A 24,371-nucleotide genomic window follows, 5' to 3' on the forward strand; every position below is an offset into this window, starting at 1 on the left:
CTTCCGAAGGGGGTTTCGTCTTTCCATATAAACCAGCCTCTTGTGGTGCCAGTGGCTACTGACACCTTCACTGCGTCAAAGTCTCTTGATGTGGTTAGAGCTTTGAAAATTTATGTCGCAAGAACAGCTAGGATTCAGAAAACAGAGGCTCTGTTTGTCCTGTATGTTCCCAACAAGATTGGGTGTCCTGCATCTAAGCAGACCATTGCGCGCTGGATCAGAGGGACGATTCAGCATGCTCATTCCACGGCAGGATTGCTGATACCGAAGTCGGTGAAGACCCATTTCTACTAGAAAAATGGGCTCATCCCGGGCGGCTGCCTGGGGGGTCTCGGTGTTACAACTTTGCCGAGCAGCTACTTGGTCAGGGGCAAACATGTTTGCAAAGTTTTACAAGTTTGACACCTTGGCCGATGAGGACCTCAAGTTTGGTCAGTCGGTGCTGCAGGGTCATCAGCACTCTCCCGCTCGTACTGGAGCTTTGGTATAACCCCATGGTACTGAAGTGGACCCCAGCATCCTCTAGGACGTATGAGAAAACAGGATTTTAATACCTACCGGTAAATCCTTTTCTCCTAGTCCGTAGAGGATGCTGGGCACCTGACCCAGTGCGTACTTTACCTGCAGTTGTTAGTTTTGTAGTTACACGAGTGTTGTGTTACGATTATTTTCAGCATGTTGCTGCAATTGTTCATGCCTGTTGGTATGTGTTAAGTTGAATGCCATGTTGTGCGGCATGGTTGATGTGTGAGCTGGTATGAATCTCCCCATTAGTTTAAAAGTAAATCCTTTCCTCGAAATGTCCGTCTCCCTGGGCACAGTTCCTATACTGAGGTCTGGAGGAGGGGCATAGTGGGAGGAGCCAGTTCACACCCTTGAAAAGTCTTAAAGTGCCCATGGCTCCTGCGGAACCGTCTATACCCCATGGTACTGAAGTGGACCCCAGCATCCTCTATGGACTAGGAGAAAAGGATTTACCGGTAGGTATTAAAATCCTGTTATAACATAAATATTGATAAAAAGTTAGCTCACAGTATAATATGCTGAGCAAATTGTAAAAAATTGTCTCAGTATAATAAGCTGAGCAAAATATCGGTACATAGGGGTATATTTACTAAGCTCCCGATTTTGACCGAGATGCCGTTTTTTCATCAAAGTGTCATCTCGGTAATTTACTAACACTAATCACGGCAGTGATGAGGGCATTCGTAATTTTTTGCTAGTTCAGGTAAAAAATTACGAATGAATACACCATCGGTCAAAACGCGGCTGTTTAAGTATGAATCTCGGTCATTTACTAAGAAGTGCAAAGCAAAAAAAGAACAAACACTGCCGTGAAAAATTACAACTCGTAAAAAAGTACTAAAAAAAAACAGACCTGCTTTTTTTATTCGTGATTGGATAGGCATGCACGGATCCATGAGATCTGTGCATGTATATCAGTGGGAAGGGGTGGGAAAGTGCTTATTTTTTCAAAAGCATAACCAGCCTCGGGCTCTTTGAGCCGATCCTGGTTGCAAAAATATGGGGAAAAAAATGACAGGGGTTCCCCCATATTTAAGCAACCAGCATCGGGCACTGCGCCTGGTCCTGGTCCCAAAAATACGGGGGACAAAAAGAGTAGGGGTCCCCCGTATTTTTAAAACCAGCACCGGGCTCCACTAGCTGGACAGATAATGCCACAGCCGGGGGTCACTTTTATATAGTGCCCTGCGGCCGTGGCATCAAAAATCCAACTAGTCACCCCTGGCCGGGGTACCCTGGGGGAGTGGGGACCCCTTCAATCAAGGGGTCCCCCCCCCAGCCACCCAAGGGCCAGGGGTGAAGCCCGAGGCTGTCCCCCCCCATCCAATGGGCTGCGGATGGGGAGGCTGATAGCCTTTGTTGTAAAAGAAAAGATATTGTTTTTAGTAGCAGTACTACAAGGCCCAGCAAGCCTCCCCCGCATGCTGGTACTTGGAGAACCACAAGTACCAGCATGCGACGGAAAAACGGGCCCGCTGGTACCTGTAGTACTACTACTAAAAAAATACCCAAAAAAAGACAAGACACACACACCGTGAAAGTATAATTTTATTACATACATACACACATACATACATACTTACCTTAGTTCCCACGCAGGTCGGTCCTCTTCTCCAGTAGAATCCAAGGGGTACCTGTTGAAGAAATTATACTCACGAGATCCAGGGGTCCAGGCTCCTCGGGAAATCCAGGGGTAATCCACATACTTGACAAAAAAAACAAAACGGTGTCCCGACCACGAACTGAAAGGGGACCCATGTTTGCACATGGGTCACCTTTCCACGAATGCCAGAAAGCCACTCTGACTTCTGTCTAAGTGGGTTTCTTCAGCCAATCAGGGAGTGCCACGTTGTAGCACTCTCCTGATCAGCTGTGTGGTCCTGTCCTCACTGACAGGCAGCACACGGCAGTGTTACAATGTAGCGCCTATGCGCTACATTGTAACCAATGATGGGAACTTTCTGCCCTGCGGTTGACCTAAAGTGACGTCACCGCTGAGCAGAAAGTTCCCATCATTGGTTACAATGTAGCGCATAGGCGCTACATTGTAACACTGCCGTGTGCTGCCTGTCAGTGAGGACAGGACCACACAGCTGATCAGGAGAGTGCTACAACGTGGCACTCCCTGATTGGCTGAAGAAACCCACTTAGACAGAAGTCAGAGTGGCTTTCTGCCATTCGTGGAAAGGTGACCCATGTGTAAAACTGCAACTTTTTGAATTGATTACGATGGATTTACTAAGCTGTCGTATTCGGGTTTTTCTTTTCTTCCGATGTCGATGTCATTCGTGGTTTTTTACCTATTTTTGCGGCAGTGATTAGCAAAACACTGCCGACTTTTTTTACAATCAATCTCGGCCGGATCTGTGTGATCCGTGCTGGGGTTTATTTTATTTTTATTTTTTAATTAAACACTGTAAAATAATAAAAAAAACTGACCTCCCCACCCTCCCCTTGTGTAATAGTACCCCTCTGTAATGTCAGCCTGAAGTCCTGTATATGATTATCCGAGCTGGAGTAGTATCAGCAGTGCAGGGCAGTCCGCAGGCTGCAGCACCCACCAGCACCAAGTGCGGGCGGGAATGCGCACATCACCATAGGTCACAGACCAGGCAGCAGGAGAGCTGACTGTGCAGCCATGCACGATGGCTGGAGGACCCAGGTATCTCTGGTGGGTGGCGGAAGAGCACTGTCGGCGGACGGCGGAGCAATGTGCAGGGCAACTCTGATGGCCAGTGAGCGGCAAGCTGCAGCACACCTGACAACCACTAGCGGCACACTAGTGTGCCGCGGCACAATGGTTGAAAAACGCTGTGCTAGAGTATAAATATTCTTAATGGACTGTGTGACAGGGTCACTCAGCAATGTTGGCCATGGGTCAGGAGGATGTGAAAGTGAAGACAACATACAGTATGTGAGGTTAAGTTTGGACTGTACAGAGGGGATGTAATTAGTTAGGATCTACTACAGTATCACGGCTGTCGGAATGCCGGGAGAGGGATGAGTGCAAAAGAGCCCCTTGCGGACACGGTGGCGCACTATGCGTGCCACACTATTTATTCTCCCAAAAGGGAGAATAGAAGTCAGTATGCCGGTGCCGGTATGCTGAGGGCCAGGATCCTGACAGCCGGGATATCGAATGCATCCCAATTAGTTAGAAAGGCATTGAAGGTTATGTGGGTGGGTACAGAATTTGATAAGCTTGTCTGAATAGGATAGTTTTCAGGTAACGCTTGAAGGTTCGGAGACTAGAGGTCAGTCTTATTGTGCATGGTAGAGCATTCCACAGAATGGGTGCAGCCCAGAAAAAGTCCAGTAATTTTGAGTGGGAGTGAGTTTGCGTGTGGATGAGAGATGCAGATCTTGTGCAGAGCAGAGAGGTTGGGTAGGGAGATATTTTCAGATGAGCGAAGAGATGTACATTAGTGTAGTTTGGTTAATGGCCTTGTGTCACAACTGAGGGCCTGAGCTGACGGGAGGCAGCCTCAGTTGTAGGGGCTGAGATGTACCGGAACCTGGGAGGTTGTATCAGACCCCTGGACATGTAAGTAACATGAAGAAGAACCGCCCGAAGGCGTGACCACGACAACTTGAATAAAAGTCAATGATGTTTATTTATGACAAACTCCATGCATCAAAGTAGCAGTAAAAGAAACATAAAAGTCAGCAAAGAATAAATACAGTTCCTGGGAACTACAGGGTGGCAGGAGCCACGGGGCACTGGTAGTGTGAGAGAGTTCTTATAATCTTCTAGATGGAAAGTCCTTACCAGGCCCGACTGTAGCAATGGAGATAACCCAGGATTGTACCAGCTGGTGTTCCAGGAAAAGCTGGGCTGCTGTAGATAAAACGGCTGCTGTGGATACTGGCTGGAACCAGACTGTTGTTGGCATGGAGTGGATACTGGCTGGAACCAGTTAAATAATAAATGACAACTAATTGACGTTACTATTAAAGCAAAATCAATACAGGCGCTATAATAAAATAAAAAAATAAAAAATGTGTTCACACTAATATATTAGTACATAAACTGCAGCTCCCATATAAGGTGTCTGTAACACCTAAAAACACAGTATATTTTTTTGATATAATTATAATTATAACTATATAAGAGAGCGCAAGGTGCTGAATTGATAAATACAATTTATTAAAATGTTTAAAAAATATTAAATACAATCAATAAACAAGAAATTAACTGATTAAGGAGCATAAGATCGACTGACCATCCTAGTAATTAATAGGAATGTCCCATTTTTTGTGAAGCATGGAGTATCCAATTAGTATTAGTGGAACTAATACAGAGTATTAATGAAGAGACGTCTCACTTCAAGCTCTGTTTAGAATACAAAGTCCACCGTGGATTAAAATGCCTCCGTATAAGTTATACTGGAAAAGGTATGTACTATAAGGGAATTTAGACGCCACCCTTGATGAGATTGATATTGATATCTCCAAGCCAACGTACTGCTTCACTTTTCAACCCCCACACATAACACTGGAAGCTCACCACAGAAAAGATGAACAGAAGCCGTGTCCTGTAGCAGTCAGGAGGCCAGATAATGCGGGAGCAGCGGTGTGGAGACGATGGCAGGTCTCAGATATCAATAACACCGCAAGAGTGGAGACGATGGCAGGTCTCAGGTGTCTGCAGCACCGCAGGTGTGATGATGGAAACAAGCCATATCCTGTTGCACTCTGGAGGCCAGGCAATGCGGGAGTAGCAGTGTGGAGACGATGGCAGGTCTCTAGTGTGGTAATGAGCGGACGTTGGCAGGTCCCGGGGGGGGGAAGCAGACGCGGCTGTTGGTGGCGGAGATGGTCGACAGTCAGCCCAGCAACAATTGTAGAGATGGTCAGGACCATAAAGTTGTAGCTCCAGTACGTTGGCTTGGAGATATCAATATCAATCTCATTAATACTCTGTATTAGTTCCACTAATACTAATTGGATACTCCATGCTTCACAAAAAATGGGACATTCCTATTAATTACTAGGATGGTCAGTCGATCTTATGCTCCTTAATCAGTTAATTTCTTGTTTATTGATTGTATTTAATATTTTTTAAACATTTTAATAAATTGTATTTATCAATTCAGCACCTTGCGCTCTCTTATATAGTTATAATTATATCAAAAAAATAATAATAAATGAACTTGGGAGCGATGAAATATGAGCTGAAGTTAGGAGTTTGAGAGCGGTGAAATTATAATACCGGTGGAGAGTGGTAAACTGTAGAAAGGACACCGGCCCTTTAAGAGAAGCTGTACTCTGCTGGAAGCTGGGCTGGAAGCAGGTAATGTTGTAGCTGGAAACAGATGAATCCAAAATGGATCGGAGAGTCAGGCTACACCGCAGGTGGAATGCTGGTGCGGGTCTCTATGGTGGAAGTCTTGAGACAGGAGCTGGAACCTGGAAGACAATCACAGGAGAGAGACAAACAGGAACTAGGTTTGACAACCAAAGCACTGACGCCTTCCTTGCTCAGGCACAGTGTATTTATACCTGCAGCAAGGAAGGGATTGGCTAGGCAATTATGCAGATTATCAATACTGAGAACAGATTGGTGGAAATGATCAGCTGACAGAATCCAAGATGGCTGCGCCCATGCAGACACTTGGAGGGAAGTTTGGTTTGTAATCCATGTGGTAATGAAAACAGCAATGGCGGCGCCGGCCACCGGAGACAGGAGGCGCCAGGCTGACAGATGCACATCCAACCACGCGGACACAGCGGAGGCCGCGGCTGACGTAATCGCCACTCAGACACTCTGCATGCAGAAGTTCAGGGACGGCGGCGGAGGCCGCGGGAGACGCCATGCCAGATGTAATATGGCGTTTACTGTGACAGCGTCCCAGAGTGACAGGAGAGGATACAGGAATGTACACATCAGGATAACAGATGGGATCCGGTCCTGGAGCGCTGAGCCAGCCTTAGGAGGCATCTGATGGGTAAGAAATGGCGTCCAGATACCCGGATCGTGACAGCACCCCCCCCTTTAGGAGTGGCCCCAGGACACTTCTTTGGCTTTTGAGGAAACTTGGAATGGAATCTCCGGACCAAGGCAGGAGCATGGACATCAGAAGCATTGGTCCATGAACGTTCCTCAGGACCATAACCCTTCCAGTCAATAAGATATTGTAGTTGACCGTAACGATGACGTGAGTCCAGGATCTTGGCCACTTCATACTCAACGCCTCGTTGAGTTTGGACTTTCGGAGTTGGAGGAAGTGAGGAATGAAACCGATTCAAGATCAGCGGTTTCAACAGGGAAACATGGAATGTCCTGGGTATTTTTAAGAAGGGAGGCAACTGGAGTCTGTAAGCAACAGGATTGATGACTTGTTCAATCTTGAAAGGACCGATATAGCGAGGTGCAAACTTCATACTGGGAACTCTTAACCTCAAATTCTTCGTGGATAACCATACCCGATCACCCACCTTGAGAGCAGGAACTGCTCGACGCTTCTTATCCGCAAACTTCTTGTACCTGAACGATGCCTTGAGCAGAGCTGATCGTACGCTCTTCCAGATATTGGCAAACTGATGCAAGGTGATATCCACTGCGGGAACAGAAGTTGCTGGAAGCGGTTGGAACTCAGGGACTTTAGGGTGGAATCCAAAGTTAGTAAAGAATGGTGTTCAAGCAGATGAAGAATGATACTGGTTGTTATGACAGAACTCGGCCCAGGGAAGTAATTGAACCCAGTCATCTTGAGAGGAGGACATATAGATGCGGAGGAAGGCCTCCAAGTCCTGATTCACCCTCTCGGTTTGACCATTGGTCTGAGGATGGTAAGCCGTGGAAAACTTTAGCTTGACTTGGAGGACTTGACATAAACTTCGCCAGAATTTGGCTGTGAATTGAACTCCTCGATCTGAAATAATTTCTTCAGGAAGACCGTGGAGTCGGAAGATCTCTTGTATGAACACTGGAGCCAACTTGGAAGCTGACGGAAGACCGGTGAGAGGAATGAAGTGTGCCATCTTGGTGAACCGGTCAACTACCACCCAGATGGTATTGAACTTGTTGCACATGGGTAAATCTGTAATAAAATCCATCGACAAATGGGTCAAAGGTCGACGGGGAACAGATAGTGGAACCAGTTGCCCCGCAGGCGACTGGCGGGATACCTTATGTTGAGCACACTTTGGGCAAGATGCAATAAACTCCAAGACGTCCTTTTTCAGAGTTGGCCACCAATAGGACCTAGAGATAAACTCCAGGGTTTTTTGGATACCTGTATGTCCGGCAAAACGGGAAGCATGGGCCCAATGCATGAGCTTCTTCCTTAGCATCGGTTTCACAAAACTTTTCCCTGATGGGGGCGTAGAGTCCATCCCTACCGTGGAGAATGCCAACGGATTTATAATAGGATGCTTGTCTGAAGACTCTGACTCATTTTCTTGCTCCCATGAGCGGGAAAGGGCATCAGAGCCTGGACAGAACTGGAGTTTAAAGTCGAACCTGGAAAAGAAAAGTGCCCATCTGGCCTGACGAGGGTTGAGACATTGTGCGCCTTTCAGATATAAAAGGTTCTTGTGGTCTGTAAGTATGGTGATTGAATGAGAAGCTCCCTCCAACAGATACCTCCACTCTTCTAGAGCGAGCTTGATGGCTAGCAACTCCTGGTCGCCAATGGCATAGTTGCGCTCAGCTGGGGAGAACTTCCGGGAGAAGAAACTGCAAGGGTGTAAATGGCCATCTTTAGCCCTCTGAGATAACACCGCTCCCACTCCAACGGAGGAGGCATCCACCTCTAAGATGAAAGGAGAGTCGATGTCAGGCTGTTTCAGAACAGGCGCAGAGATGAACCTTTGTTTTAAAAGATGAAATGCTTGCATGCCTTCTTCAGACCACTTGGACGGGTTAGCACCCTTCTTAGTGAAAGCAGTAATAGGCGCCACAATGGTGGAAAAGTCTCGTATAAACTTTCGGTAATAGTTGGCGAACCCTAAGAACCTCTGGACCCCTTTGAGGGTTAAGGGTACCGGCCAATTTTGGATTGCTTGTAGTTTCTCAGGATCCATCTCTAGTCCGGAACCGGACACAATGTACCCTAGAAACGGAATGGACTTGACTTCAAAGACGCATTTCTCTAATTTGCAATAGAGATGATTGACACGGAGACGGGACAGAACCTCTTTAACCCAAAAACGATGTTCCTCTAAATCGTTGGCAAAAATGAGGATATCGTCTAGATAGACCACGACATGACGGTATAGAATGTCTCTGAAGATCTCATTGACAAAATGCTGGAAGACAGCTGGAGCATTGCTCAATCCGAAGGGCATGACGAGGTACTCATAATGTCCATCACGGGTGTTAAAGGCGGTCTTCCACTCGTCACCCTCACGGATCCGGATGAGATTGTATGCACCTCTCAAGTCCAGCTTTGTAAAGATGGTAGCTCCGCTAACTCTGTCACAGAGCTCAGTAATCAGGGGTAAAGGATAACGGTTCTTGATGGTAATGTCGTTCAAACCTCTGTAGTCGATGCACGGCCGCAGACCACCATCTTTCTTTTTTACAAAAAAGAAGCCTGCGCCGGCTGGAGAAGAAGAAGGTCGAATGAACCCCTTTGCTAGGTTCTCTTTAATGTATTCCTCCATAGAATGTGTCTCAGGCAGAGACAACGGATAAGTTCGGCCTCGAGGTGGAACCTTCCCTGGAACGAGATCAATCGGGCAGTCCCATTCTCTATGAGGAGGAAGGATATCAGCAGAAGCTTTACTGAACACATCCGTGAAATCTTGATATGGAGGAGGTGGAACATCAGACGACCTGGGGGAGGAAGAGCAGACAGGCAATACTTTAAACAAACATGTCTCAGCACAGGAGGAACCCCATGCCAGGATTTGCGTAGTCGTCCAATCAATTGTAGGATCATGAAGACGGAGCCATGGAAGGCCCAGGACCACAGGATGTGTGGCTCTTGGAATCACTAAAAAAGAAATAAGTTCGGAATGAAGAACTCCCACTCTCAGACGAACTGGTAGAGTCCTTAAAGAAATAACTGCATCAAAAATTTTGCTGCCATCCACGGCAGTTAAAGAAATGGACGAAGGAAGTCTCTCGGTGGGTAGGGACCACCGTTTAACATAGGCTTCGGTAATAAAGTTCCCAGCTGCTCCGGAATCAAGGAGGGCAATGACGTTCCGATAACGTTGAGCAACTTGAAGCGAGACTGGGAGATTACAATCTTGAGGAGATGGAGAGGAGATCATTACTCCTAGCCGGCCCTCTCCTTGGCGAGCTAGGATTTGGAGTTTCCCGGACGTTTGGGACAGGCATTAATGGTGTGAGACGGAGCTGCACAATAAAGACAGAGAGACTCGGAGAGACGTCTTCGGCGCTCAGCAGGAGTTAAACGTGAACGGCCAATTTGCATGGGCTCATCTTTAGTTGGTGACAGTTGGCGAGGAGGAGGAGCAGAAGATTTTGGAGCAGATGATCTTCCACGCTCAGTTGCTCTCTCTCTGAAACGTAAATCAACTTTCGTGCAGAGTGAGATTAGCTCATCTAACTTAGAGGGTAAGTCTCTGGTAGCTAACTCATCTTTAATACGCTCAGATAAGCCATGCCAGAATACAGCATACAGGGCCTCGTCGTTCCATGCCAGTTCGGATGCCAGGATCTGGAACTGTATCAGATATTGTCCTACAGTACATGGCCCCTGGCGTAAACGGAGAATCTCGGATGAAGCTGAGGTTACCTGGCCTGGCTCGTCGAAGATGCGCCTGAATGTTGAGACGAATGCAGTGTAAGAAGATAGCAGGGTGTCGGACCTCTCCCATAACGGTGATGCCCAATCAAGGGCTGAGCCACTGAGAAGAGAAATAATGTAGACAATTTTTGTACGGTCACTGGGAAAATTGCCAGGTTGTAGCTCAAACTGAATCTCACACTGGTTGAGAAATCCCCTGCAGAATCTTGGAGATCCGTCAAATTTTGCTGGCGTTGGAAGATGAAGACGTGGAGCAGAAATGGGTAAGGTGGGTGGGGTTATAGCTGGAGTCACTGTGGTTGACGCACCAGACGCGCCTGATCCACGGAGAGTTGTCTGAATCCCATCCAGCCGAGTAGAGAGATCCTGGAGACAGCGGATGATGTGGCCCTGTGCAGCCTCCTGATGTTCTAGTCGGGCTGCCAGTTCTTGCATCGGCCTGGCCGCTTGATCCTGGTCTCCGGCTGGATTCATTAGGTCAGTGCTTACTGTCACAACTGAGGGCCTGAACTGACGGGAGGCAGCCTCAGTTGTAGGGGCTGAGATGTACCGGAACCTGGGAGGTTGTATCAGACCCCTGGACATGTAAGTAACATGAAGAAAAACCGCCCGAAGGCGTGACCACGACAACTTGAATAAAAGTCAATGATGTTTATTTATGACAAACTCCATGCATCAAAGTAGCAGTAAAAGAAACATAAAAGTCAGCAAAGAATAAATACAGTTCCTGGGAACTACAGGGTGGCAGGAGCCACGGGGCACTGGTAGTGTGAGAGAGTTCTTATAATCTTCTAGATGGAAAGTCCTTACCAGGCCCGACTGTAGCAATGGAGATAACCCAGGATTGTACCAGCTGGTGTTCCAGGAAAAGCTGGGCTGCTGTAGATAAAACGGCTGCTGTGGATACTGGCTGGAACCAGACTGTTGTTGGCATGGAGTGGATACTGGCTGGAACCAGTTAAATAATAAATGACAACTAATTGACGTTACTATTAAAGCAAAATCAATACAGGCGCTATAATAAACCAGTTAAATAATAAATGAACTTGGGAGCGATGAAATATGAGCTGAAGTTAGGAGTTTGAGAGCGGTGAAATTATAATACCGGTGGAGAGTGGTAAACTGTAGAAAGGACACCGGCCCTTTAAGAGAAGCTGTACTCTGCTGGAAGCTGGGCTGGAAGCAGGTAATGTTGTAGCTGGAAACAGATGAATCCAAAATGGATCGGAGAGTCAGGCTACACCGCAGGTGGAATGCTGGTGCGGATCTCTATGGTGGAAGTCTTGAGACAGGAGCTGGAACCTGGAAGACAATCACAGGAGAGAGACAAACAGGAACTAGGTTTGACAACCAAAGCACTGACGCCTTCCTTGCTCAGGCACAGTGTATTTATACCTGCAGCAAGGAAGGGATTGGCTAGGCAATTATGCAGATTATCAATACTGAGAACAGATTGGTGGAAATGATCAGCTGACAGAATCCAAGATGGCTGCGCCCATGCAGACACTTGGAGGGAAGTTTGGTTTGTAATCCATGTGGTAATGAAAACAGCAATGGCGGTGCCGGCCACCGGAGACAGGAGGCGCCAGGCTGACAGATGCACATCCAACCACGCGGACACAGCGGAGGCCGCGGCTGACGTAATCGCCACTCAGACATTCTGCATGCAGAAGTTCAGGGACGGCGGCGGAGGCCGCGGGAGACGCCATGCCAGATGTAATATGGCGTTTACTGTGACAGCGTCCCAGAGTGACAGGAGAGGATACAGGAATGTACACATCAGGATAACAGATGGGATCCGGTCCTGGAGCGCTGAGCCAGCCTTAGGAGGCATCTGATGGGTAAGAAATGGCGTCCAGATACCCGGATCGTGACACCTTGTGTGTAAGTGAAAGTATTTTATATTGAATACGGTAGAATACCAATAACCAATAAAGGGACTGACAGAGTGGATCAGCGGATGATGAATGCAGGGGCAAATTTAGCGGTGAGTGTGGCCCTAGGCAGTAGGCACAACAGTAATGTTTGACAGTGTCCAGAGCATTATGTGGTAAATGGTCTTATATGTGAGGTAGTCACTGGAAGTATGAGATTTAGGCACTTACGTTCTACTTTACATGAAAGTTTTTGTAGGTGTCTTATGAATTTAGAATGCCATGGTTGACATCTAAGTCTACGTGTAGCATGATGGGTAGCTGGAGAAACTTCATTGAGAGCTAGTTCTAGAATTTGTCAGTTAACTGCAGTGTTCAATCCTTCGCCACTGTATTTAAATACTGGAAATGTATGTATTGTGAATATGGGGGAATACAAAGTGACATAATTTGAACTGGTGGCACTGTGTAGCATAATGTGGACTAGTGCACTTCTATGTGATATAAAATTTACTATGGCCAAAGAGGGCATACAGGGAACTAGGACACACAGGCTGACTGGTGATCAAGCCGACGTGGTGAAATGTACGTTCAGTCCTAGTCTGAGGATCGCAGCCGAATGGTCACGGCACCTTACAAGCGGGAAGCCACGAATGGAACATTGAGAGAACGGCTACTCCGCACTGCACCTGAGACACACACAGCCCAATGTCGACGGACTGGTATCTTTTCTAACACTTCCATATCATATCTATTCATGCAGTTTGGGTCCTCTGTCCAATTGGCAGCTTTAATCTGATTTATGGTATCTTAGAAAACGCTGCCGGAGCATTATTATCATATTAATAGCTAGCAATTCAAGTTAAGGACACATGATACACCTTGCACTATTTATCTCTCTTTCCTAGCGCTCACCTGTCTCCTGCTGGCGAATTTGGACCCTGCAATGCCAGTGGCAACAGGACCCACCTAACACCAGATACAGGATGACAAAGTGACGCTGAATCTATTTTTCCATCAGCCCGGCAATCACCCTTACTCTCACCCAGTATCCGCTCCATGATGATATTGGGCAGCAGATGAGGGAGATGGCATATCGGACTGTACTATTCTTTTCAGCCACAATTGCGCTATATAGATATATGATGTTATCAGAAGTCACATTCCATCAATGGTTCAGATTATTAATGCATAAATTACAGCAATAGTTTACCATACAGTGAGAAAAATCGATCAAATTCACTGTTGGTAATTCGCCATTGCACCTATTATAGGGGTACCCCAAAAAAAATATGGAATTTATTGGTGAGCATTGTGCTGCAATATTTTACTCATGAAAATAATTTGTCATCTTGAACCAGTTAGACTGCAGTTGAGCAGTTTAGTATGACATCTTTATCTGTAACAATCTATGATCTAGTACAGTTTTTTCATGCACTGAGGGCTAAACTCTGTATATGCGTTATTTTGTGCATATATAAAATTGTTTTGAATGTTTTGCCTTGCTGTGGCATTGAGACGTATTGCTATGCTAACCCTCATGATAGTTAGCTCTTTGTGTTCATTTCAGTTATGCTAATGGATAAGACATATGCTAATTAAGTGAAATTGACCACACTAGGATTATAATTAGATTGCATTAGGATTACGGAATCAACACCCCTTTTTTTCATGTGTGTTTTTACTGCTGAAATTGCTTACCTGAATATGGCAGAGGTAGAGAAAACTGGCCCACGTTAGGGGCAGAATATGTGTTAATCTACCCGAAAGTTTTCCGGTGTACCTATCAATACTTGACAAGAGGATCCGTCTCTGTTATTATTTCAGTTTTTGTCCCAAACACAGGGGTGTGAAATCAATTATGAGGCAGAGTGGAAATATCAGTGCCATCGTAAATAGAGCATGGTTATAGGGAGTAGAAAGAAATCACTCTGTTACACTGGTCCAGAAATTTGTTGAAAATGATACAAGCCAGAATTGTAACAGATTTGACACATACTCCTAGGAAACTGTTGAGAAATGATACTAGTTAGGAAGGAATGTAACACGTTTTAGATACAGGCTTTATGTCACAGGTGCACTGAATAGAAAATATAGCTGGAATACAATCATGACTGTTTAAAATACAGATTTCAGAACAAATGTGATCAGTTCATAATATTTGATGTTTATCTTTTGGCAGCGATTCACTAATACATTGAATTTCACGAATAAATTAGTGTGATTAATAATTTAATTATGAACAAATTTTGGGGGATGCTATGCATTTGAGGTATGCATTTGACATACAGATAATATACAGATGGTAGCATCCTGATTATGTTGGTTAATATTTTCACCACATGTATAATATTGGTCGAATTTAAGACAAAATTCTCTACAGGGGATGCAACAGAATTCATGCATGTACAGAGTGGCAGATACATATAGGTCTATGCCACTCAGAGTACCCCCTTTATTTTAGGAGGAATAATTAAAGGTTACGTTTTAATCTATAACAATCATATCCTATTGATTTATACATTAAATTTTGTTATAAAAGTGTGCTCCAAAAAGCAATCTACAGTACTCTTTTTGTTGCCCCTTTGCAACAAACACGTTCAATGTCTAGTTCTAGAATCTGTCAGTTAACTGCAGTGTTCAATCCTTCGCTACTGTATTTAAATACTGGAAATGTAAGTATTGTGAATATGGGGGAATACAAAGTGACATAATTTGAACTGGTGGCACTGTGTAGCATAATGTGGACTAGGGTACTTCTATGTGATATAAAATTTACTATGGCCAAAGGGGGCATACAGGGAACTAGGACACTATTACTGTTTGGTGCATAAAATGAAACAGGATAATATTATGAGGCATAAAATGAACAACCAATGCAAAGAGAGGTGTGTCTATAGAAGCATTAGGAGGGGGGGCTTCAAAATGTTGCCCACAAAGCTCTGACTACGCTCCCGCATAGGGGCACCCTGTACTGGACCTATTTCTTTGTGTTACTTTTGGTCCTCTTTCTTGGAATAATACAGTAAACTTAATACAATACAGTGTGCTAAATGTGTTCTGGAGCAAGATATAAACCAGTTACACCAACCCAGCTCCAGGTCTACTACTATGTTATTAAAATAAAAAAACATATTATGCTGAACTTATTTTTTTTTTTTGTATCTTTCAGCCTGATGGAAATAGCAAGGAGTGCGTCTTCATTGAAAAAGTGCTAGAAAACAACTACACAGCTTTGATGTCAGCTAAGTACTCAGGCTGGTATGTGGGTTTCACTAAAAAAGGAAGGCCCCGGAAAGGTCCGAAAACGAGAGAAAACCAGCAAGACGTGCATTTTATGAAGAGATACCCAAAAGGTTTGGTGGAGCTGCAGAAGCCGTTCAAATACACCACAGTAACAAAAAGGACTAAAAGAATACGTCCCACAAAGCCAAGTTAAGATAACATAAGCTTATTTAATAAAACAACCTTAGTGTAAATCTAGAGCAAAACAAGATAGCATGTTTGTGTCAAGTATTTATTCCAAAAGATAATTTGTAAAAAGAAACAGAAAACATGGCACTTTGATATAGTTCTGCACTAGATTTCTGCAAAAGAGATTTTATTAAATAATCTTTAATGGGATCAATGTCACTCATTCAACATTACTGCACCAAAGGAATATTTTTGAGTTTAAAAAATGAGGATAAAGCTTTATTTTTGTACTTTGTGTTTAAAAATGTAACCAGGAATGCTGGGAGACTTCACTGTGACTTGAAAAGACTTTGTTCTACTTAAACTGACGTAGGTGCTATCATGTTTTACAATGCATAGCTTCTGAGCAGATAACCAACAACAAGAACCAAAGTTTTTTTTCTTTCTTTATTCTCCCTTAGTGATATTAATGATTTGCAATAACATATTTATTACCTGCTGCGACCTTTAACTGGGCAAAGTAACTGAGTGAGCACAATGAGTAATTGAGTTTCTATGGAATTCTCAATACAGTTTTCATGCTAATGACATAAGGTGTCACATTTGTGTGATCCTGCACTAGGCTCACTTTTAAAGAATGCTGCTAATACATTCAAATTACTTCATCATCTGATACAGTCAATAAGAACCTGCTACATATAAATGTGGTGTGTGTATACAGTATTTGTATTAGGATGTGAAGTATGTTTTCTTTTCTTATAAGAAAATTTTAGAAATCACTTTTGGTCACTTTCCAACATTTTAGACATGCATTTTGTGTAATTCAGTTTAGTGAAAAAATTATAATAGTTGTGATTTTCACATATGGAAGTTACATTATACTGGAAAAACGTGCACTATGTAAATTTAGTGCGTCTTTTCCATGATCTGTAATATGTATATAGCTATTTATTGCACTTTTGTATATACAAAATAAACAAAGTAATGCTGCCCAAGTATTTCAGACATATCTAAAACAAATACAAAGCTATCAAAACTGCATTTTTAACAAAATGCGTTTTATTTTCACTCTGTTAACGAGTTTTTCTTGTTCATATGTTATATTTAATATAATTAATTCATAAGTTATCTGGATAACCAGTATTTCAGGAGCACATAATTTTCAGCATAAATAGACACTTGTTTGCCTTTTCAGTACTGTATTGAGAAGATTATTTTGTTTACTATAATCCCACCCAGCATACAGTACTTTCATATACAGGTTTATAAACCTGAATACAGTTTAGGAAAGATTGCCTTACATTCATTAATGATGTGTACTTTTGTAAATATACATTACTTCAGTAATGTATATATAGTATATATGAAATTATCAGTTTACTTTGTCAAATCAGTTTCTTGTTTTGTTTATAGTATGAGGTTCAGTGTCAGACTAGGGAATGAAGGGCTCACTAGGGGAATGCAGAGGTAGGGGTCCATGCTTAGAGGTGTGGCCACTCCCCAGAGGGGTTGTGTGCAGTCACCATAGAGGTTTGGCTAATCATTAGAGAGTGCATGGCCCCTTGATAAATATATATATAATAAATACTGCTAGTCCATGCAAGATAACGCACCAAATAACAGCAGTGCACTGTAGAAAATACGCCATAGTTGTGTGCAGTATAATGTAACATATATTTCTAATGTATAATCTGATCTCTAGAGGAGGAGGAGCAGGGCCCTCAAGCAGTAGGGCCCAGCGGGTATTTCCCCTGTACCACTGTGGGCCAATCCGATCCTGATGAGGTTACTTTGTGACCTTATTGAGTTTAAGTTTTAAGGAATATTATTAGTTCTAATTATTAGTTGTAGTTACAGTATATGATGTCCTGTGCAAGACGTTTACGCACTCCTGCTTTTCTGAAAAAAAACAAAAATTAAGCCATCAATTTCACACATATGTTGACAATTGACATATACAGTGAATAATTCATTGATAAAGTGGAGAAAGATAAAGTACTAACTATTCAGTTCTTGCCATTTTAAATGCAGTGTTTGAATAATGACAGTTAGGAGCTGATTGGTTGGTACTTTGGGCTTGATTTATTTTAGTACTTGAACCCAATGGAGTACATACTAATCCGATGTTTGTGGGCTTCAGGGACGTGTGGTGAGGTAAATGGATCAGGAGGAACTGGCTAGTACCAGAGTCAGATTTACACACAATAAATGAGCCAGAGGGTTCATGTGGGCATTATACATATATAGTATAAAGATAGCAGGGGAGGCACTGCCTCACCTGTCAGAGACTTTTTACGCCAAAATTTTGACTATAAAAATTATTAGAATAATAAAAATAAGATATTTTTAACTCATTCTTATATTTTCTGCAGTCAAAACTCTGGTGCAAAGGTTATTGTAACAGGAAAGGCTCTGCCTCACCTCACCCCACCGCACGTCACTTTGGGCCTACTCATGTGCAGGACTTATCCTGTGCATGTGCAGAATGGGTTATGCGTGATTGCTCTCAGCCCTCCTTAGCTGCAGCATGACTGACATGCTGCAGCTTTTGGGGGGCATAGTGGGGGCAGCATCCTTGGCTATTCTACAAAACAGGTGCCTGATGCTCGATTTTGTAGATGTGCTGAACCCAGGCCCTGCGTCCTGGACCCAGCAGAGGAGTTCTGTTGGTCAGTCTGAGTAAGCTTTGGCTTACACAGACTGGTCGAGGGCAGCGACCTTCGCAAACCAATGTTAGCGATGGTGAACTGATGTTGCATCTTTGGACGTGACACTCAGATCACAAATGCGGACAGGAGCTATCTATTTCTTACAGACAGCTCCTACAGAATTTGAATTTTATTTGTACATTACTGCACAGCTGCTTCCTTGTGGCTGTGCAATACCAACCACATTGGAATAAGGCCTTTTATCTCTCCACTTTATCTCTCTCTACAAGCTTTGATAAATGACTCCCAATGTACTATAGCAATGTTACTGATCAGTGGTGAAGTGTATATTGCTATGCTGTCACTCATGTCATAAATTTGTCAGTTAATTTCTTCATGATGACCATATATGTACAGTATGTCAAGTTTAAAATTTAACACCATCTAAGACAAAGGAAAAAACAACAAAATGAATCTTAGGTGGAGTTTGAAGAGATAATATTAAGAAAAATATTTTACTTACATGTACATGCTCAGTTGCTGAGCTTCTCAATTGACCCCCATGCCCATCTACTTTGTGTAAGCATGTTTGAAGCAAGCTAAGCGATGGCTGTGCACCTCCATGTTGAACATAGTAGGGACATTTGTACTTCTACAGCTCGGTTCAAACTATTTACCATGAAAGCGGAGACTGTTGAAGTAGATTCTGGCATGGGATCAAAAGACCCATATGGGACCTCAATGGATCCGTATAAGAAATGACGTATTCATTTTTATTTTATTTTATCTCATCAGACTACATCCAAAACTATTATTTTAGTTTTGGTTGAATAAAAAGCAACACAGTTTTCATCTGCTCATTTAAATAAAGAAAACTACAATAGTATTGTGTCATTAACTGTGTCATTAACTGAAAAGTTTACATAAAGGGTAAATTAGAAATTGCTAATTTGTGGCTCCTCAAGGCTTCTTTATATCAGAAAGTCCCTCTACTTGCTAGCGTTTTTTACTGTACACCCACAATTCACCATACCTCCGAACTATCTGTCTACTGTACATTTGAAGGTACTTTTCAATTGTGGCTGGAAGTGACAATGGGCCTAATTCAGATCTGTTTGCTCACTAGCTATTTTTTGCAGTGCTGCGAACAGATAGACGCTGCCGATAGGGGAGTGTATTGTAGCTCTGCAAGTGTGCGATCGCATATGCAGCCAAGTAGTACAAAAACAGTTTGTGCAGTTTCTGAGTAGGTCTTACCTTACTCAGCCGCTGCGATCACTTCAGCCTATTCAAGGCCGCAATTGACGTCAGACACCCGCCCTGCAAACACCTCGACACACCTGCGTTTTTCCAACCACTCCCAGAAAACGGTCAGTTGACACCCACAAACACCATCTTCCTGTCAATCTCTTTGCGATCGGCTGTGGGAATGGATTCTTCGCTAGAACCAGTGCACAGCAATGATCCACGTTGTACCCATACGACGCGCCTGCGCATTGCGGTGGATGCGCAGTAGTTACTTGATCGCTGCACAGCGAAAAATGCTAGCGAGCGAACAGATCTAAATGAGGCCCAATGTTGTTTGGACTGGACAGGATTGCTAGACGATTTGACCCAGTTACTGCAGGCTGTGCCACATACACCTGCTGCTAGTACTGTAAATGCATTACAGTATTTCAAGGGTTATTGTAGAAGAGATCAGGGTGTTTGGGGATCTCCTAGTGTCAAGTGCCTCGTAAAAAAACAAACAAAAAAAAACAATCTACTCCCACTGTAAAACCACCATTCATCTTTCAAAATAACCTGTTTTTATCTTTAAAAAAAAGAAGTTCAGTTTAGATTAATGTATGGGTCAAATTAATCATTAGAGGACATCTGGAATATCTTTATCACATGTGACACTTGTGTTTGGCATCTCTTATTACATTAGTTATAGTGCACATACAGTATGTACTTTCCCAAAGATCGGACAGTCCCATTATAGTGTTGAGAAACGATCTCTGCATCCTCAGAGATGCAAAGTCTGCATTTAGAACAGAATACCCCTGATCAACCAAACAGGAACTGCCATTTTTTCTCACAAATGTGTTTGGATCTACAAGAAAGCAGGTACACAGATGTTCTAAGGCAACTTAACAACTTAAGGTATTATGGGTTACATACTTTATCCCGGCAGACGTCAATATCCCGACAGTGGCACCCCGACCGCCAGAATGCCGGCAGTGAGCCGAGCGCTGAGTCCCCTTGCAGGCTCACTGCGCTGCGGATTCGGGGGCTCGCTACAGGATCTATTCCCACTCTATGGGTGCTGTGGACACCCACGAGTGGGATTAGTCCTGGTGCGTCGGGATTCCGGCTGCCGACAGTGTCACTGGTATCCCGACAGTATTTTAACTGCATCCTGGTTTTATGTATTGCAAATAGCCCCATCACTCGTCTGATATTAATTTCTATTAAGATTTTTTACAGTATGTAGAAAGTATGGTATATGTACTGTAAATAAAAATGTTCCCCACTTCTTGGCCACAGAATAATGTACAACATCTTTAGTTATGATAAATTATTGAAGATTTTGTTTATCTGTGAAGGGTACTAGAAGCTTTAATACAATTAGTGTTTTTGGTTTCATAGTATTATGATATATTTATGGTATAGTTTTTTATGTTCTAACCATTTTAACTTCTCAATATTTTTCTACATGATGCCAGTGAAAAGACTATGCTTACTCATATATTTAATTTCTACTTCTAAATTAATTACTAAAACAAGTCATAATAAATAAACATTTAATTCTGGAAGTTGTTGACAGTTAGTCCAGACTTTAATATGAATATTATGGGTTTTTTTTTTGCATTCTTTGCAATAAATGATGACTCTTTTTTTGTATGTACCTTGACTATACCATTATACTATACCTTAACATTACATACACTATATCATTTGTTTTCTAAATATACAGTATGTAATGCATACCTCCCAACATTATGTACTGTACATTGAAGCACTCCATAGCAAAGTACTTTTGCAAATAATAGGATTTTAATTATCTACTAGTAAATCCTTTTCTCATAGTCCATAGAGGATGCTGTGGTCCACAATAGTACCATGGGGTGTAGATGGGTCCACAAGGAGCCATTGGCACTTTAAGAGTTTAACAGTGTGGACTGGCTCCTCCCTCTATGCCCCTCCTACCAGACTCAGTCTAGAAACTGTTCCCGAAGAGATGGGCAACTTCGAGAGAAGGATATTACACAGATAGTGGCGAGATTCACACCAGCTCACACATACCAGGCAAACCAAGCTAACCAGCTTGAAAAATCAGCAACAGCTGAACAAGATTACTTAACCAAGTAACAAAACAGTACTTAACCAAGAACTAAGCAGTACTGAACTAAGTAACCACTGCAGGATCACGAAGTGCTGGGCGGGTGCCCTTCATCCTCTACGGACTACGAGAAAAGGATTTACCGGTAGGTAATTAAAATCCTATTTTCTCTTACGTCCTAGAGGATGCTGGGGTCCACATTAGTACCATGGGGATGTACCAAAGCTCCCAGAATGAGAGGGAGAGCGTGGAGGCTCCTGCAGAACTGATTGACCAAACTTCAGGTCCTCAGAGGCCAAAGTATCGAACTTATAGAACTTTGCAAACGTGTTCGACCCAGACCAAGTAGCCGCTCAGCAAAGCTGTAAAGCCGAGACATCCCGGGCAGCCGCCCAGGAAGAAGCCACCTTACGAGTAGAGTGGGCCTTAACAGACTTAGGACATGGCAATCCTGCTGGAGAATACGCATGATGGATAGTGAACCTAATCCAGCGAGAGATCGTCTGCTTAGAAGCAGGACACCCAGTATTCTTGGGATCATACAGGACAAACAGAGAGTCTGATTTTCTGTGACGAGCAGTCCCCTTCACCTAGATTTTCAGAGCCCTTACAACATCCAAGGACTTTGATGAAATTGAGGAGTCAGTAGCCACTGGCACCACAATAGGTTGGTTGATATGAATTGCCGACACAAACTTCGAAGGGAACTGCTGACATGTCCAGAGCTCAGCTCTATCTTCATGGAAGATTAAGTAGGGGCTTTTACAAGACAAAGCCCCCAACTCCGACACACGTCTAGCAGAAGCTAGGGCCAACAAAGTGACAGCCTTCCACGTGAGAAACTTGACCTCAACCTCCGGTAGAGGTTCGAACCAATCCGATTGGAGGAACTGTAACACCATGTTAAGATCCCAGGGTGTCGTAGGTGGCACAAAGGGAGGCTGGATGTGCAATACCCCTTTCAAAAAAGTCTGAACCTCAGGGAGGGAAGCCAATTGTTTCTGGATGAAAATGGATAGGGCCGAAATCTGGACCTTTATGGATCCCAACCTCAGGCCCATATCCACACCTGCTTGCAGGAAGAGGAGAAACCGTCCCAGTTGAAACTCCACCGTAGGAAACTTTTTGGACTCACACCAAAATACATATTTTTTCCAAATACGATGGTAATGTTTAGACGTTACTCCTTTCCTAGCCTGTATCAGGGTAGGAATAACCTTGTTTGGAATGCCCTTCTGAGCTAGTATCAGGCGTTCAACCTCCATGCCGTCAAACGTAGCAACGGTAAGTCTTGATAAGCGAACTGCCCCTGGTGCAGCAGGTCCTCCCGAAGAGGAAGAGGCCTCCGTTCTTCCAGCAGTAGATCCAGAAGATCCGCGTACCAAGCCCTTCTTGGCCAGTCTGGAGCAATGAGGATTTCCTGAACTCTTGTTCTCCTTATGAGTTTTAGAACTCTTAGAATGAGTGGAAGTGGAGGAAACACGTACACCGACTGGAATACCCACGGAGTCACTAGGGCGTTACCACTACGGCTTGCAGGTCCCTTGACCTGGAACAATACCTCCGAAGCTTCTTGTTGAGACGAGAGGCCATCATGTCTATTTGAGATACACCCCAAAGATCTGTTACCTCCGTGAACACCTTCGGATAGAGTCCCCACTCTCCCGGATGGAGATCGTGTCTGCTGAGGAAGTCCGCTTCCCAGTTGTCTACTCCCGGAATGAAGATTGCAGACAGCACCACTGCGTGCTTTTCTGCCCAGATGATACTTGTTACCTCTGACATTGCAGCTCTGCTCTTCGTTCCGCCCTGTCAGTTTATGTAGGCCAGCGTTGTTACATTGTCCGACTGCACTTGAATGGCTCGATCTCGCAGAAGATAAGACGCTTGGAGAAGACCGTTGTAGATGGCTCTTAGTTCCAGAATGTTTATTTGAAGACTGGATTCCAGGCTTGACCACCTTCTTTGGAAGGTTTCCCCCTATGTGACTGCGCCCCAGCCCCCGAGACTTGCATCGGTGGTAAGAAGGACCCAGTCCTGAATCCCAAGTCTGCGGCCCTCCAGAAGGTGAGGCATTTGCAGCCACCAGAGCAGTGAAATCCTGGCTTTCGGCGACAGATGTATTCTCTGGTGCATGTGTAGGTGAGAACCCGACCATTTGTCTAGGAGATCCAGTTGGAAGGATCGAGCATGAAACCTTCCATACTGTAGAGCCTCGTAGGAGGCAACCATCTTCCCCAGAAGGGGAATGCACTGATGAACCGATACCCGGGTTGGCTTCAGGACATCCCGGACCATTGTTTGAATCACCAATGCTTTCTCCTCCGGCAGAAACACCCTCTGCACTTCCGTGTCAAGGATCATCCCCAGAAAAGACAATCTCCTTGTCTGCTTCAAATGTGACTTTGGAAGGTTCAGGATCCAACCGTGTTCCCTAAGCAGATGAGTCATGAGAACAATGGACTGCAACAATGTATCCCGGGACAACGCCTTTATCAGCAGATCGTCCAGATATGGGATTATGGGGGTGATTCCGAGTTGTTCGCTCGCAAGCTGCTTTTAGCAGCATTGCACACGCTAAGCCACCGCCTACTGGGAGTGAATCTTAGCTTATCAAAATTGCGAACGAAAGATTCGCAATATTGCGAAAAGACTTCTCTGTGCAGTTTCTGAGTAGCTCGAGACTTACTCTTCCAGTGCGATCAGTTCAGTGCTTGTCGTTCCTGGTTTGACGTCACAAACACACCCAGCGTTCGCCCAGACACTCCTCCGTTTCTCCAGCCACTCCCGCGTTTTCCCCAGAAACGGTAGCGTTTTTTCACACACTCCCATAAAACGGCCAGTTTCCGCCCAGAAACAC

General features: G+C 44.1%; 1 protein-coding gene across 1 annotated transcript in view; it reads left to right on the forward strand.

Annotated features, from left to right (window-relative positions):
• Positions 1-16,565, forward strand: part of FGF18 (fibroblast growth factor 18) — an 816,148-nt gene extending 799,583 nt beyond the window's left edge. The window contains exon 5 of the mRNA XM_063928247.1: positions 15,297-16,565. Coding sequence (XP_063784317.1) covers positions 15,297-15,563 — 267 coding nt within the window. The 3' untranslated portion in view covers positions 15,564-16,565. The remainder of the gene's footprint in view (positions 1-15,296) is intronic.
• Positions 16,566-24,371: the final 7,806 nt, after the last annotated feature.

The sequence above is a fragment of the Pseudophryne corroboree genome, chromosome 6 (assembly GCF_028390025.1).
Source record: "Pseudophryne corroboree isolate aPseCor3 chromosome 6, aPseCor3.hap2, whole genome shotgun sequence".
NCBI classification, from domain to species: domain Eukaryota; kingdom Metazoa; phylum Chordata; class Amphibia; order Anura; family Myobatrachidae; genus Pseudophryne; species Pseudophryne corroboree.